The following is a 12985-nucleotide window of genomic DNA, read 5'->3' as shown; positions in this document are numbered from 1 at the left end:
CAAGAATTGAGTCCTGCGCTGTGAACTGATTCAGAACTTCCTAACCATATTGCAGATACCAAGTTGTGAACCAGCCAGAAACCGGCCGGTTTGCTGCAACTTCCTGGAGCAGAATGCAAGCTAAATCTATGTGCATGGTCCTCCACTACGAACAAATGGCAGCCTTGTTTGCTGCGAGAAACAAGTGAGTCTCCAAAACAATCTCTTTAAATATAATGGTAAGACTGTCCTTTCTTTATATTAATTAGAGTACTACGTAAATAGATTGACTGAAATCTCTACACGCTTTCTGTGAATTTGGCAAGAAGTGGGTCATACTTACCATCCTTCCCTTGCAGGAAGGACATCATTGGAGCCAAGTTTCCTCCGACCTCATCTTGGACTATGACGTGAACGCCTCACTCCTCCTTGACTGAAATCTCCAACCCCCCATGTGCAGGTTGCTCTCCGAATGCTCGCTTTTTTGACATCCTTCACACCACCATTTGACTCCTTTTTTGTTCTTTCTTTGTTCATCGTTTATGCCACAGTTTGGGATGTTATGAAAAATACCGACGCAAGATTCAATCAAACTCGGTAAGAAAGGATTTATTGATCACACACAAATCCCCAAACCTCCTTGTTTTCATCTCTTACTTCGTTGCACATATGACTTTGATGATCCGCATGGAGTCCACTTGGTATACCAATCACTACTTCAAACATATCTTGTTGATTATTTTTTCACCCATTTGTTACTTACTGATATCTTTTTTATCTTTTTTATTTGAATCTTATTAACATCATGGTTCATATACTTAAGTTTATATTGAAATTTTTATATAGTTCTAAAGGTGAAACAAATAGTTTAATTTATCCTAGCGTTATCCGTTATATTGATGAAAAATACAACACGTCACACCACGTGTTGGATCGACATGAAAGTGATAGAAAAAAAGATAATTTCAATATCCTTTTCGTTTTCAGCACGGGAGATGTTAAAATTATCTTTTTACTAGTAAAATCATTGGAAACGAAAGAAATATTAAAATTATTATTTTATATATCATTTTTATATTGATCCAACATATGGTGTCACATGTTGTGTTTTCTATCAAAACAGTTTACGGTGTTAAAATAAATTATTTTATTTTATTTTTTAAATTATACGGATTTAAATATAATTTTTTAATAAAAAAAATTATGATATTAACAAGGTCCAAATATTAATATGTAATTAACCCCGATTAAGCCTCATATTATTAATTGTATCTACATCTCTACTTTCGATAGATGCTTCTAAATAGATACATTAAACATTCTCCACAACACGTGAATCATAGTTTGTCCCAAAAGTCTATTTAATCATACAGTAAATAAATTATTTTTTATAGTCGTACACATCAGAGTTATCGCATTATAAATTAAAGTCTCTCTTGATAGAGCGTAAGGATATAGTATCTCTCTTCCTTCCGCATTCAATACTACTGCTTTAGAGATTGATCGACTTAAATAGAGTCTCATAGGAAGCTCATATGTCAAAATCACTCGAGTCCATAGCCAAACACACAAGTCGCAAATCTTTAATTTGCAAAAGCTAGACTTGGAAGATTCCAATTGGGAGGATGAAGTATCTCTTGTGGTTTAAGATTGGAAGTGATATGGAATAATGATAGATGGAACCTTATATGATCATCATCTCGATGTCATGTGATTAATATCTCGACGGTATATGATTGATAAGATATCATAGTATTATGTGGTTAACATGTAAGACATGTTGATGTCACATGGTTGAACACTTGGGCAATTAAGTGAGTTGGATATTACCATATCTCGAGTTCGACACATTATGATTGTCACTTAGAAAAAAAGAGCATCACATTCTTTATAATTGACATGTACTTTTTGGAGATAACTATATTCGAAGCCCATTATAAAATAGCTTTTTAGGTGTGTTCTAAGATAAAACCTTTTTTCTACTAAAAAAACTAACGAAATTCTTTACAGACTTAAGCTTCTATGGGACCTTGTTGGGAATGCCCTGGATGCAGATTATAAATTTCGAGACAGCTTGGAGGTGAGGTGAATGCGAATAAATCGATCAACATCTCGAGACAAAAGTAAAGAATGATTTTAATTGACTCTTCTAAATCAGTCTCAAAATCAGATAACTAAAATCAGATAACTAAGATAATTTCAATAAAAAAAGATTTCAATCGGGAGAAGTCACTTCTAATTCTGAATGGTAAAACAACTTTTCTAAACGGAAAAATAATAAGTCGGATCACCAAATTTGATGCAACTATTTCTTGCACGTGAGAAAACATACCAGCACAACTACTCTTATCATATCAACCCCATATACTGCTTTCCAAGCTTTGCTGGTGTCTTTTGTCGTGCATGCTCTCTCACCTCCTCTTCTTTTCACCACCACCCTCCGTCCCCTTCCTCAGCGACCGACCCAACTCTTGTGAATTCTCCTCTTTCTTTTCTGCGTTGTCGGTTTGCTTCACCCGATCGCCTTCTGCTGCCCGGCGAAGATGAGAGGCCATGGAGAAGACGACCCACGTTGCTACTGCCACCCCAAGGAAGTGGTGGTAGGAATCTGTGCTCTTTGCTTGAAGGAGAGGCTCCTGGTTTTGGCCTCCGAACAAAACGGACTTCCACAACCCGGTGGCACAAAGAGGCCCTCGAGAACGCTGAAGAGAACACCCAGCGTCAACCTGCGCAATGTGTTTGCGCTGGGCTCTCTCCTGCAGCTACTCGATAATCGATACCACAGGAGCAAAGATACCTCCAGTGGTGAAGACTCCATCGCCAGCCTTGAAGGTACTTACTTCCCTAACCCTCAAACCCTAGTTCTGTATGCTACAAAGAAGATTAGGGAAGATGAAGAAGATCTAAACACACAGACAGAGAGAGAGAGCGAGGGTATGATTGACGAATTATTGTCTCTAGCAGCGGTCTTAGGGACAAATGAATAACCTAAAGACAAGAATGAATTCTATAAGCGTGCATCGGTTTCTGATAGCTATGGATCTGACCTGGTAAAAAGCTAATCTCCACTTGACCGTGCAAAGACTACATTTCTGCTGACGGTGGTGACAGTAAGCTGTTGATGAACTCGAAATATGATTTCTGTTTGCAGATTCCTTCATCTCATTCAAGTTCGAGGAGGACAGCGGTCAGACATCTTGGCCTAACAAGAGGGCTATCGACTCGACCATACCTTCTACAAGCATCACCTGTGGCAGTGGCATTTCCATGGGAAAGGACAGAACGGGAGTGAGCAGCATAGCGGAGCACAAGAAGCGCGGCGGAGCGAAGCTGCGGTGGCGCAAGAGGATCGGTCGTCTCCTCCACCTGGCACGATGGAAGAGGTCCAACAAGGCAAGCACGAGCCATGTGGGATTTGGATGTAAGGTGGATGATGGGTTCTAGGTGATCAACAACAAGCTTCACAAGGAGGAAAACTACCACAGACTCGAGTGAGAAGGAATGTGTGTGTGTGTGTGTGTTTGTGTAGAGAGAGAGAGAGAGAGAGAGAGAGGAGGTAAGTACTTGTTTTCCATCCAAGTTGAGTATTTTGCTCCTAATCATGCGTATGTATGCATATATCTCGCTGCTTTGGCATGCATATCATCTTCACTTTCTTACGGACCCAAAACATACGATGTGATAATGATGAAGTATTATCACATCCAAATAGATTTGCATAACTTTTTATCAAAGAAATGAATGGTATAAAAAAAGTCATGAATTATCTAAGAAAGCCATGAAAAAGATGAATGCTCGCTAATCACATTCTCACGGAATGGGGGGGTTAGAAAAGCCACAAAAATTAGAGACGAAGAATGAAAAATATGTTTCAGCTGTAACACACGACAATGTAATAATAATATTCACGTGTGCAGGCCTACCACGGGGAGGTAGAAGGAGACATGCACGTGTGCAGGCCTGGACACAGATCATGTGGGGAAGAAGACCACTCTTCCTTTAAGTGGTCCATTTCACTTTCTGCATCACATAATGGGTTGCACGCTTCTTTTTTGAGGATTGATTGACTCAAGAATCATGCAAGCAAAGAACAGATCTCTGATGATTTCTTGGGTTCTAATGAAGAGAAAGACTATGTAGCATATATCCGTAGAACATAAGATATGCAACTCTCATGTGTCCTATCCTATATGGAAGCCTACTACTTTATATGAGTGTAGTGAAATTGGTATCATCAATGCATACGGAAGAAGCTAGTGAAGAGTAGTAACATGAATTCATGGAGCATATGAAGCAGCATTTTCGAAAGGTGGAAGAAAATTTATATAGTTCAGAACCTGAAATGCTAATTCCCACTTTAGCCACTGGTTGTTTCCCCGGTATCGGCTTCATTCCGTGCTTAGACTGGCCAACAATGAACAAAGCAATGTCTCTCTCTCTCTCTCTGTCTCTCTCTAGCAAACAACCGATTAGATGATCGGTCATATAAACTGCTAAATTTGAGACGAAAAATTTGCAGTTAGCAGCTAAACTTAATTATTATCGTATTGAAGTTGCAGGTAGCAGGGAAAAGAGCACGACCTTTTTCACGTCTGAACGAACCCTTGGGGGCATCGTCGGATTGTCTGTCGCCTTTAGAAGAGGGGGGGGGGGGGGGGAGCATGTTGGATGATGTCCACTTCATGAGAAGATTTGTCATACTTGGAAGGGCATATGTAGGGCTCACATTGTGAATCTCTTTTTCCGGTAATCTCACGCTAGGACAAAGCTTTAACCATGTGGAATGGCTCCTCTGTCTGGGCCGATACATCGCTCTCTGATGTATCCTCCGCACCTTCCAGAATAGATTTTTCTCCTGCTTTTTCCCTGGTCATGGTCCTCCCTGATAATGGTGCATTGGGAGAGCAATAACACACAACATCTAGATTGAAGGCTGATGATACTTGAACATCTTGCGTAAGTCACAACAGTAGCTGAATCTGTCTCTATACAACGATTATAGGCAGAAGAGATCAAAAAATTGAAGACGGTGGATACATCACACTTGTTAAATCAACATTCCATCAAACAGAAGAGCAAATGTTGTGTGAGTTGGATTCTGACAATGTTAAAAATGTTTCTGATCATTTGACAACCTTTGATCTTTTGAAACCGTCTGACATATCTGCTAAGTCCATATGCCCCATGGCAGTGGGAAACTCTTCCTTCGTAAAGAGATTTAGTTAAGAAAAATGAGGCAGAAAGGAGATTTTGGCAGACTGGCCACTGTCCTGTGCCTGTTTGATTGGGTTTCTTTTCCTGTTTAAAAAATAATAATAAAAGAAATGGTTTTTTTGAAGTACTTCTGAAAACAATTTTCTGGAACTAGCAAAAAATTTTCAGATACATTAGAGGATACAGACCATTTGAATATGCAAAAATGCTAAAGTTTAATCATTCAACATATATGAGGATAATTCTTTATGACCAGTGTGTCAAAATAAAATATTTGAACTCAAGAAGCAAGTCAAATGATTTCTCAGAAAATAAAAAACCAGTTAAAAATAAGCTATCATCATCATATGCTTGCATTTTTAACGTAGTAGTAAACCATATAAAGTCTCAGAGCCACGATTACAGATGATTTAATCATCCCAGCTGTGGAGATGAAAGAAGAGTGTGCCTCAATGAAGAAACGAAAACATGTGCATTATATAAACAAATCAATTAATTAACTATTGATAATTATTATTGTACTTAAAACAATATTTTAAAATAATAAAATTGTCATTCTGAAATATTAAAAAAAAACATATACTGACAAATGAATCGAACAAAAAGACAGCAGTAAGTTGATAAAATGTGGATCAAAAATGTCATTCTGAAATTAAAAAAAAAAAACATATACAGACAGATGAAGCAAACAAAAAGACAGTAGTAAGTCGATAAAATGTGGATCAAAAAGTCTCTACAAAAGTAAAGATGCCTCCAACAGTGAAGTTTAATCATCTAAAGCATAAAAAGAAGCCAAGGAAACATAATATTCTAAGCTAAACTGTTTCAAACAACTTGTTCCTGAAAGCAAATACAACATAACTAAGACGATGGGGTTCAAAGCATCAAAAAGAAGTCAAGGAAGCAGTCAGTCAGGTTGTTAATCCGCATAGATGACAAGGTCCGGGCAGCACTTTGAGATGACTTGTAAGACGTGACCATCAAAAGAGCACACCTGTGAAGAAATAACAGGAAATGTCAAGCACCAACCTATGGTAAATGTTCATTTGAGCTAGCGACAATAAGTAATTTTATCATGATCAAACAAGCAAAATAACAATAAAAGCAACACTAGTCTGTTGATGCAGAAAATTGTTCAACTTATTCAATTCAAAACCATCACGAAAATTCAACAATCACTGATGTAGTAACATGGCTCAGAGAATTAGGATTACAATTGTTTTCATGTGTCCATCATTCAATTTGCCTAAAGAACCTCTTGACTAACGAAAATGGAACTCATGCAATTTCAACATAATTTGTATGCATAATCTTTAAGAATTTCTCAAGGAATTCAAATTCGTGTTATTTGCCACAATATTTTTGTTATGAAATGAGAATCAGACAGTTGATTTATTTCATTAGTTGGATTCTCCCTTCAACATCATAATTTTATTTGAACTTAATCCAGATTTAAATATTTGTATTATAAAGAAATAAATATAGCTGCTCATGTTTAGTTTCTGTACGAATCATGGTACTGACACATGCATGAATATGTATATCCAATTCGGTAAACAGGATACATAAGACATGAATATCATAATAGATGTATTTAACAATAATGACAATTGTAATGAAGCTCAGTTAGTCATCAGATTCTGTAATATATTCAAAATCTCATGGTTTCTTCTTATTAACCTTCTCAGGTGATCTTTTAGTTTAGTACAAAGCTGCACAGGTCAGTTCCCAGGATTCTGGTACCTCTCTGTATATGTGCAAACAAAGATAAATGCATTTCTTTATAAGCATATATCTTAGCTTGATTATGTCTATTAATCTTGGCTCAAATTAGTCCATTTTCAAGGAGAACTATCTTAACGTATCAGCTAACTTGGTAACTAATCCAGTTTGCGCTTAGATATTTTTAACATTTAATAGATTAATACTTCTCTAATTAAATGTTATTTTCTCATTAGACATCAAGTTGTAATAGGTACCATGATTTACTGTGGAATCTTGGCTTTAAGGGTAACGCACAAACAATGAGTCACTCGATAACACATGAATATATGAACAATCCATCTAAGTTTGAGACCAAACAGAAAGACACTCCCAAATCTCATCATTTCAATCTTAACACAAAGGATGTGTTAGATATACTATTAAGTCTCAAGTAGAAAAAAGATGTGGTTGATTCAAGCTTTTTGAGTTTCAAAGTCATATGTTGTCTACTCTATATAGTTCCAAGAAAATTTAAACTTTAGCTATATACGAGAAAGACAAAAACACAAGTTGGTCTAACATACCTGTTAATGGAGCATCATAGAACTACAGGCACCATTTTTTCACTGACAAGCTCCAACAGCAGAAACTCTTGGACATTGAACAACCAACTGCTTGTGCTGATTGGACAAAGAAGAACCGGGCTTGTCACCTTCAGTGTCTTCATACTTTCTGTCGTTATCATCATTAGTACGTTGGTCTATATAGATAACTTGGCCAAACAGCTGGAAAGATCCCGTACTAGGTTTTTTAACTGGATTACTTCTTGTTTCGAGAATCCTTCTGTCTAAAACCTGGATGCTATCCTGGCTAGGTTGAGATGAACCTCCTAGTGAAGTGGTACCGATCCTTTGATCTACGGACACATCATTCTTTTCTAACGTGCTAACACCATGTGGACCATCGATGAATATTTTATCTCTATTTATTGCAGAATCACATAAATGGGGTATACTGATGGAATCATGCCTGGCTCCCTGCATGCCAGCAGGAACAATGTAACTGAAAAAGGGGGATACACTGCCAATTGATTTACTCTTCGTTCCTGTCATCTGGAGTGTCTTCCCCGTGGAATTCCCAAGAAATTCTGAATTTTCTGGCATCTTGAAATTCCTTATGACAGAAAATGGAGTTTCTATCTGAGAACTAACAGACACCAAATCCACTTGCCAAGGACTAACATTTTTGACATTTTGCAAAACCTCTGGTTCATCCCAATTAACCTGATGAAAAAACAAATAAGAAAAATATAGAAAGCAAATCATGATGCCAAACCAATGCTATTTTGACAATAATTGAAGGGGTAACAAGAAGTTGAAGGTGTGGGTTGAAGGGGTGGAAAAAGACAAAATCATGAATTTTTTTAGACTGGTTACTCAAAATGATAAAAAATATAATTCGCACGCTTCGTATATAAGGTCCAAGTGCAAGCATATTGAACAATAAATTGCATCTCTAAATAAAAACGAAAATACTATCACAGGAAAATGCTCACGCTCCAATCTAATCCATAGATGGCATAAGTAATTTCTTAGGAAGAATCCTAATGAAACAGTTGCCAAAAAAGCTAAATCCATGATTCCAAATCCTAGAGAGTCTCAAGTGCAAAATTTCTAAAAACAAATAGTTCCAAGTATTCAATTATATCGCTATAATATCATTTGAGGAAAAGAATTTATAACCATGTAAATTAAGATTGAAACTGCCCATAATCAGTCAAACTAGCCGTGGTGAAGCCACAAGGCGCTCGAGCACACACCTAGGCACCCAGGCAAGGCGAGGCCCAAGCGCCTGGTAACAAATCTAGGCAAGTGCCTTCAATTGGATGAGACCTAGGCATGCACTTGGGCCAAGCATTGAGCAAGCCAAGCACCTACCGAATTGAAATGGAATCTTCTTTGATCCTATTCGTTGATTTTGGTTTGATTGAACCATATCGACACCTTCTCATCGCAACCCTCTCTCCCCAAGTGCACGTACGAGCCCCTACCCCCTTCAGAAACCTAATCGAGGAACAAAAAAGTGTGATTAGCATCTTCTTCTCCATCGACAAATGACAACAGCATCTTCCTATTCATCAGACGATGTCTTCCTCGAGGTATCTCTCTCTTCCTCCTCTCCCCTCCATCATCGCCCCCTCCCTAGAACTCAACAGCTACAACTACCTCCATCCCCTACCACCCGAGCTTTCCCAAAACCCGACTACCTTGTCCTTTGTAGCAATTGCCACCTCCCACCCCTTTCTTTGCCATAGCCGTCGACGACTTCCCCCCCCTTCACTGTAATCTTCCCTATTGTTTCTTCACCACAACACTCCCTCCCCACCATGCTGTCAACACCTTGCCATAACAAAAAGTCTTAAGCTATTATCAAGTATCACGAAACATACATTTCTTGTTTTCCTAATGACTCTAAGCTAGATTTTTTCAGAAAATCAGCGATCAACATGCAAACCATTTCATATTATATTATAGGCACAAGGGCATGCATGGGTGTATGTAACATCTATTTTGCTAACCAATGTTTCCGATCTTTTGTCATAAGTGACAAGCATGGTGAAAATTTCTTTTGTACTCTGGGCCAGACTGGTTTGTCATTCCTTCTGACATTAGCATCAGACGTTTAACTTTGTTTGATACTTTTCCGGCATGAAAACTCACGACGAAGTTTCACAAAGGGGAGTGACAATTCACAAGGATAAGCAAACAAGATATTCTTCAATCCATGTTGGACACCGAAGCAAATTGATAAACAAACACCACCGTAAACTAACAGGTACGTAAAAGACATGATGAAAAATAAAACAAGTACCTTGAGCATACGCCATGGTGATCGTGGCCACTGTTCCACGTCATTCATCCCCAAAGAAGACAGTGTACCCTGAAACCAAGTCATTCTCGCCGAGTCCTCAGTCTCCAGCGACATCCTAACCCGCATGCCACTAGTCCAACGCACCCTCATCGCAGCTTCTACCGTCTCCTCCGCCACCACAAACTCCGGGGATCCAGCCCTTGGATAGTACAAGACCTCGAAAGGGAGGCCCATCCCAGCCAATCTTACAGCCTCCACCACTGATGCCGCCGGAACTCTACCCCTAACGTTCCTAGAGAATCCCACACTGCCGGAGAAGTTCTCCGTCATCGTCACCAGGGTAGTGGATTGGGGGATGTAGGGCGAGTGGTCCACAGGGCCGCAGGAGCGACTGGTGCGGCGGACGCCGACGAAGATCTTGCCGGATTGGTTTTTCATGAAGACCACCGAGTCACCAGCGATGAGCTTCTTCGAGTTGACGAACTTGCTCCATCCGGTGGTCAGGAGATGGCGCCGTGGAGTCCCGCGGTAGATGTGCCGGAAGTCCCACAAACTCCCATGGACATCGCACACCCAGATGGTCTGCACTGGGGGATCGGCATTGAAATCGAGGGGAGGGAATATCAAGTCTGCGCAGAACCTGGGAACCGAGAAACCGCCCCCGTTGTTGGCATCGCTGGGGGTGAGGATCTTGGCAAAGGAAACGAACCCATCGCCTCCATCTGCGACCCCTGGCGGAGACGAGGAGGAGGAGGACGATGAGGGGGAGAGGGCTACCGACGGCCGGGGGTCGAGGCTGATGCTGGAGAAAACCTCATCAGTTTCAGTGTCAGCGAGGAGGCGGACGGCGGAGATCCGACAGAGAGCGACGTCAGGGACGGCGGGAAGGGCGGAGAAATCGGGCGGGGACGCGGCCTGCTCGGCGTGCCCCTGGGGGAAGTAACACGCGCGGGATCCGATGGCGGGGATGCGCGCGGAGGAGCCGGCACAGGCCTTCCACACTTGGGGGTCCACCGATCGCACTTCCCTCGGGGACGACACCGCCGCGTCCGCCGACATTAGGGTTCGAGATCGCAAACAGAGAGAGAGAGAGCGACAGAGATGGATTTGAATCGAGGCGGGGAGAAGAGGGGATACTTATAATGGTAGAGGGGCAGATCGGGAAAGAGATAGAGTAAGTTACAACAAGACAGAGAGAGAGAGAGGCGTAAGTACCGTATTGAGGTCGGGGATCAGGCACGGAACGAAGAGGACGGGGTTCGGAGAAAATTACACGGGAAGATGTTGTATGTGTTGTCACGTATAAAAATAAAATTAAAAATAAAGATAAAAAGATAATTTTGTTATTCTTACTATAAGAAAAGATATTAATTTCGTAGAATGATAATTTATAAGAAAACTTTGCTATTCTCCCTTTGGTTTCATCCTCTCCTTCAACTTCACTATCCTTTTGGACGGTCTACCCAATGACAACATCGATGATGATCCTTATCTCTTGTACCATCTCATTTCTCTTACTTTGTTATTCTACCCAATCCCTCCAGTTTGGCGATCTTTATCTCATGCACCATCCCATTTCACATACTTTACTATCCTTTCTTTCAGCTCTACCATTGACGTTGTTATTGGATAGACCATCTGGGAGGATAGTGAATATGTAAGAGATGAGGATCACCTCCGATGTCATCGTTGGGTAGGCTATTTGGAAGGATAGTGAAGTCGAAGGGAGGATACCGAAACTTTTACATAAGTTATCAGAATCAATATCTTTTAGACGCATGATGAGGATAGCAAAATTATTTTTTTATTCCTATTTTTCACATTATTTCTGCACATGATAACACGTGTAGTATCTTCCGTCAATAGAGTCGACAGCGTGAGGATAAATTGGGTTACATGTTTCACTTTCATAACTATATAAATATCAATGTAACTTTCTAAAATATAAGGATCGGGATGCTAAAATCAGCTTTATAAGGGAGTAATATGTAATTAGCCCCAAAGCTAGTGATGTCTTACCATGAGATTAAGACAAGGGACCCTCTCATGGAATCCAATCAAAGAACTGAATGAATCTGGTAACCGGTAGCAATGGTGAGATATGTTGATGATGTTTGCCATGAGATTAAAACCAGGTATCCACTTGATGAGGGTGGTAATTACGATAAGACTTGCGTGACATTAGCTAACACCCCACGTCTTTGTCGGGCTGGCATCGCCTGGCCGACACAGGCCAAAACGCCAACCAAGGCTATTAACGACCGCTCAGACTCGATTCCTCACGCCACGCCAACAGCGATGTCAGACGTCATCAGAAGGCACGATCCTGCTCCCTGTGGGCAGGCACGTCAAGTGACACTAAACTCCCTTATAAATACCCTTGCGTTCTAAATGAAGTGGGAGGAGGGGAAAAACGAGAGATAAACACGGGAAAAACCCCCAGCAACTCCTGACTAACTTGATCATCGGAGGGGTCGGGTCGAGCATCCCGACCCGACCTGTGTGCAGGAACGAAGGCGAGGCGCCACTCACCGGACGCATTGACGAGGAGCTCCTTCCCGAAGGAAACGACGACCCACCTCCACGACCGAACCGACCAGAGCCGGCTACCTCAGCAATCCCAAGAAACCCCCTTGAGAGATCCCCCGTCATTCAGACCCGAACTGAGCCGCGTCGGCCCCAAGGCCACGGCTCAAGGTAGTTTACACAAATATTTTGACGCTAGAAAGAGGACCCTGAATGTCGAGGGATCGCCATACCGACTCGGTCGATCCCGTAGCTGAGGGGTTGCACCCGATCAGGGCTCCGGGGGAACATTCCCCACGGGCGGGTCTTCGTAACGAACACCCCACCACAACTTTAGAGTGCTACTGGCGGATATTCAACGACCCGGGTTTGTCGTCGCCCGACGCCCCCTCTGCCGAACCGTCGCCCGTCTCGTCCGAGGCCTTTCTTGACCTCACCCATCAAGTCCAATCTCTGACCGGTATGGTGTAGTCCATCATTCCACTCGTCTCTCGAATGCTGCACCCGCTGGCCGTCGAACCGGTGCGACAACAGGATCCCCCCGTTCAGGCTCATGCGCAGCCCCTGGAGCTTCCCGCTTCGCCTCGGGTCCCGTCGTCCCCGCTCGAGGATCGAGTGACGGCGGACCGGAGAGGCCACGCGAAACTCGAGGCCCTTTCTTCGGCCTCGACGGACTCCCTGCGAGCCCAGT

General features: G+C 41.6%; 2 protein-coding genes and 1 long non-coding RNA gene across 3 annotated transcripts; 2 read left to right on the top strand and 1 right to left on the bottom strand.

The window, feature by feature from the left end:
* The first annotated feature begins 46 nt into the window (after nt 1–46).
* Nucleotides 47–598, top strand: LOC135641294 (uncharacterized). Its single transcript, XR_010497710.1, has 3 exons — nt 47–184; nt 339–439; nt 531–598. It is a non-coding gene; the product is annotated as an uncharacterized LOC135641294 (long non-coding RNA).
* Nucleotides 599–2267: 1669 nt separating this feature from the next.
* Nucleotides 2268–3619, top strand: LOC135639949 (uncharacterized). Its single transcript, XM_065153981.1, has 2 exons — nt 2268–2811; nt 3131–3619. Exons 1-2 carry the CDS (start codon nt 2523–2525, stop codon nt 3421–3423), a joined length of 582 nt encoding a protein of 193 aa, XP_065010053.1. The 5' UTR covers nt 2268–2522; the 3' UTR covers nt 3424–3619.
* Nucleotides 3620–5876: 2257 nt separating this feature from the next.
* On the bottom strand, nt 5877–10864 carry LOC135640732 (auxin response factor 17-like). Its single transcript, XM_065155447.1, has 3 exons — nt 9769–10864; nt 7482–8180; nt 5877–6187 (listed from the first exon to the last, which is right to left on the bottom strand). Exons 1-2 carry the CDS (start codon nt 10825–10827, stop codon nt 7521–7523), a joined length of 1719 nt encoding a protein of 572 aa, XP_065011519.1. The 5' UTR covers nt 10828–10864; the 3' UTR covers nt 5877–6187; nt 7482–7520.
* Between the last annotated feature and the right edge of the window lie 2121 nt (nt 10865–12985).

Source organism: Musa acuminata, chromosome BXJ3-6 (assembly GCF_036884655.1).
Source record: "Musa acuminata AAA Group cultivar baxijiao chromosome BXJ3-6, Cavendish_Baxijiao_AAA, whole genome shotgun sequence".
NCBI lineage: Eukaryota > Viridiplantae > Streptophyta > Magnoliopsida > Zingiberales > Musaceae > Musa > Musa acuminata.
The sequence above is the reverse complement of the archived record's forward strand: the minus strand, read 5'-3'. Positions and strand labels throughout refer to the sequence as shown.

Excerpts from the sequence above, each read along its gene's own strand:
- LOC135639949 (XM_065153981.1), top strand. The coding sequence starts at position 2,523 with ATGAGAGGCCATGGAGAAGACGACCCACGTTGCTACTGCCACCCCAAG. Across the intron at positions 2,812-3,130 it reads CTCCATCGCCAGCCTTGAAG|ATTCCTTCATCTCATTCAAG; the intron begins GTACTTACTTCC and ends TTCTGTTTGCAG.
- LOC135640732 (XM_065155447.1), bottom strand. The coding sequence starts at position 10,827 with ATGTCGGCGGACGCGGCGGTGTCGTCCCCGAGGGAAGTGCGATCGGTG. Across the intron at positions 8,181-9,768 it reads CACCATGGCGTATGCTCAAG|GTTAATTGGGATGAACCAGA; the intron begins GTACTTGTTTTA and ends TTTTTTCATCAG.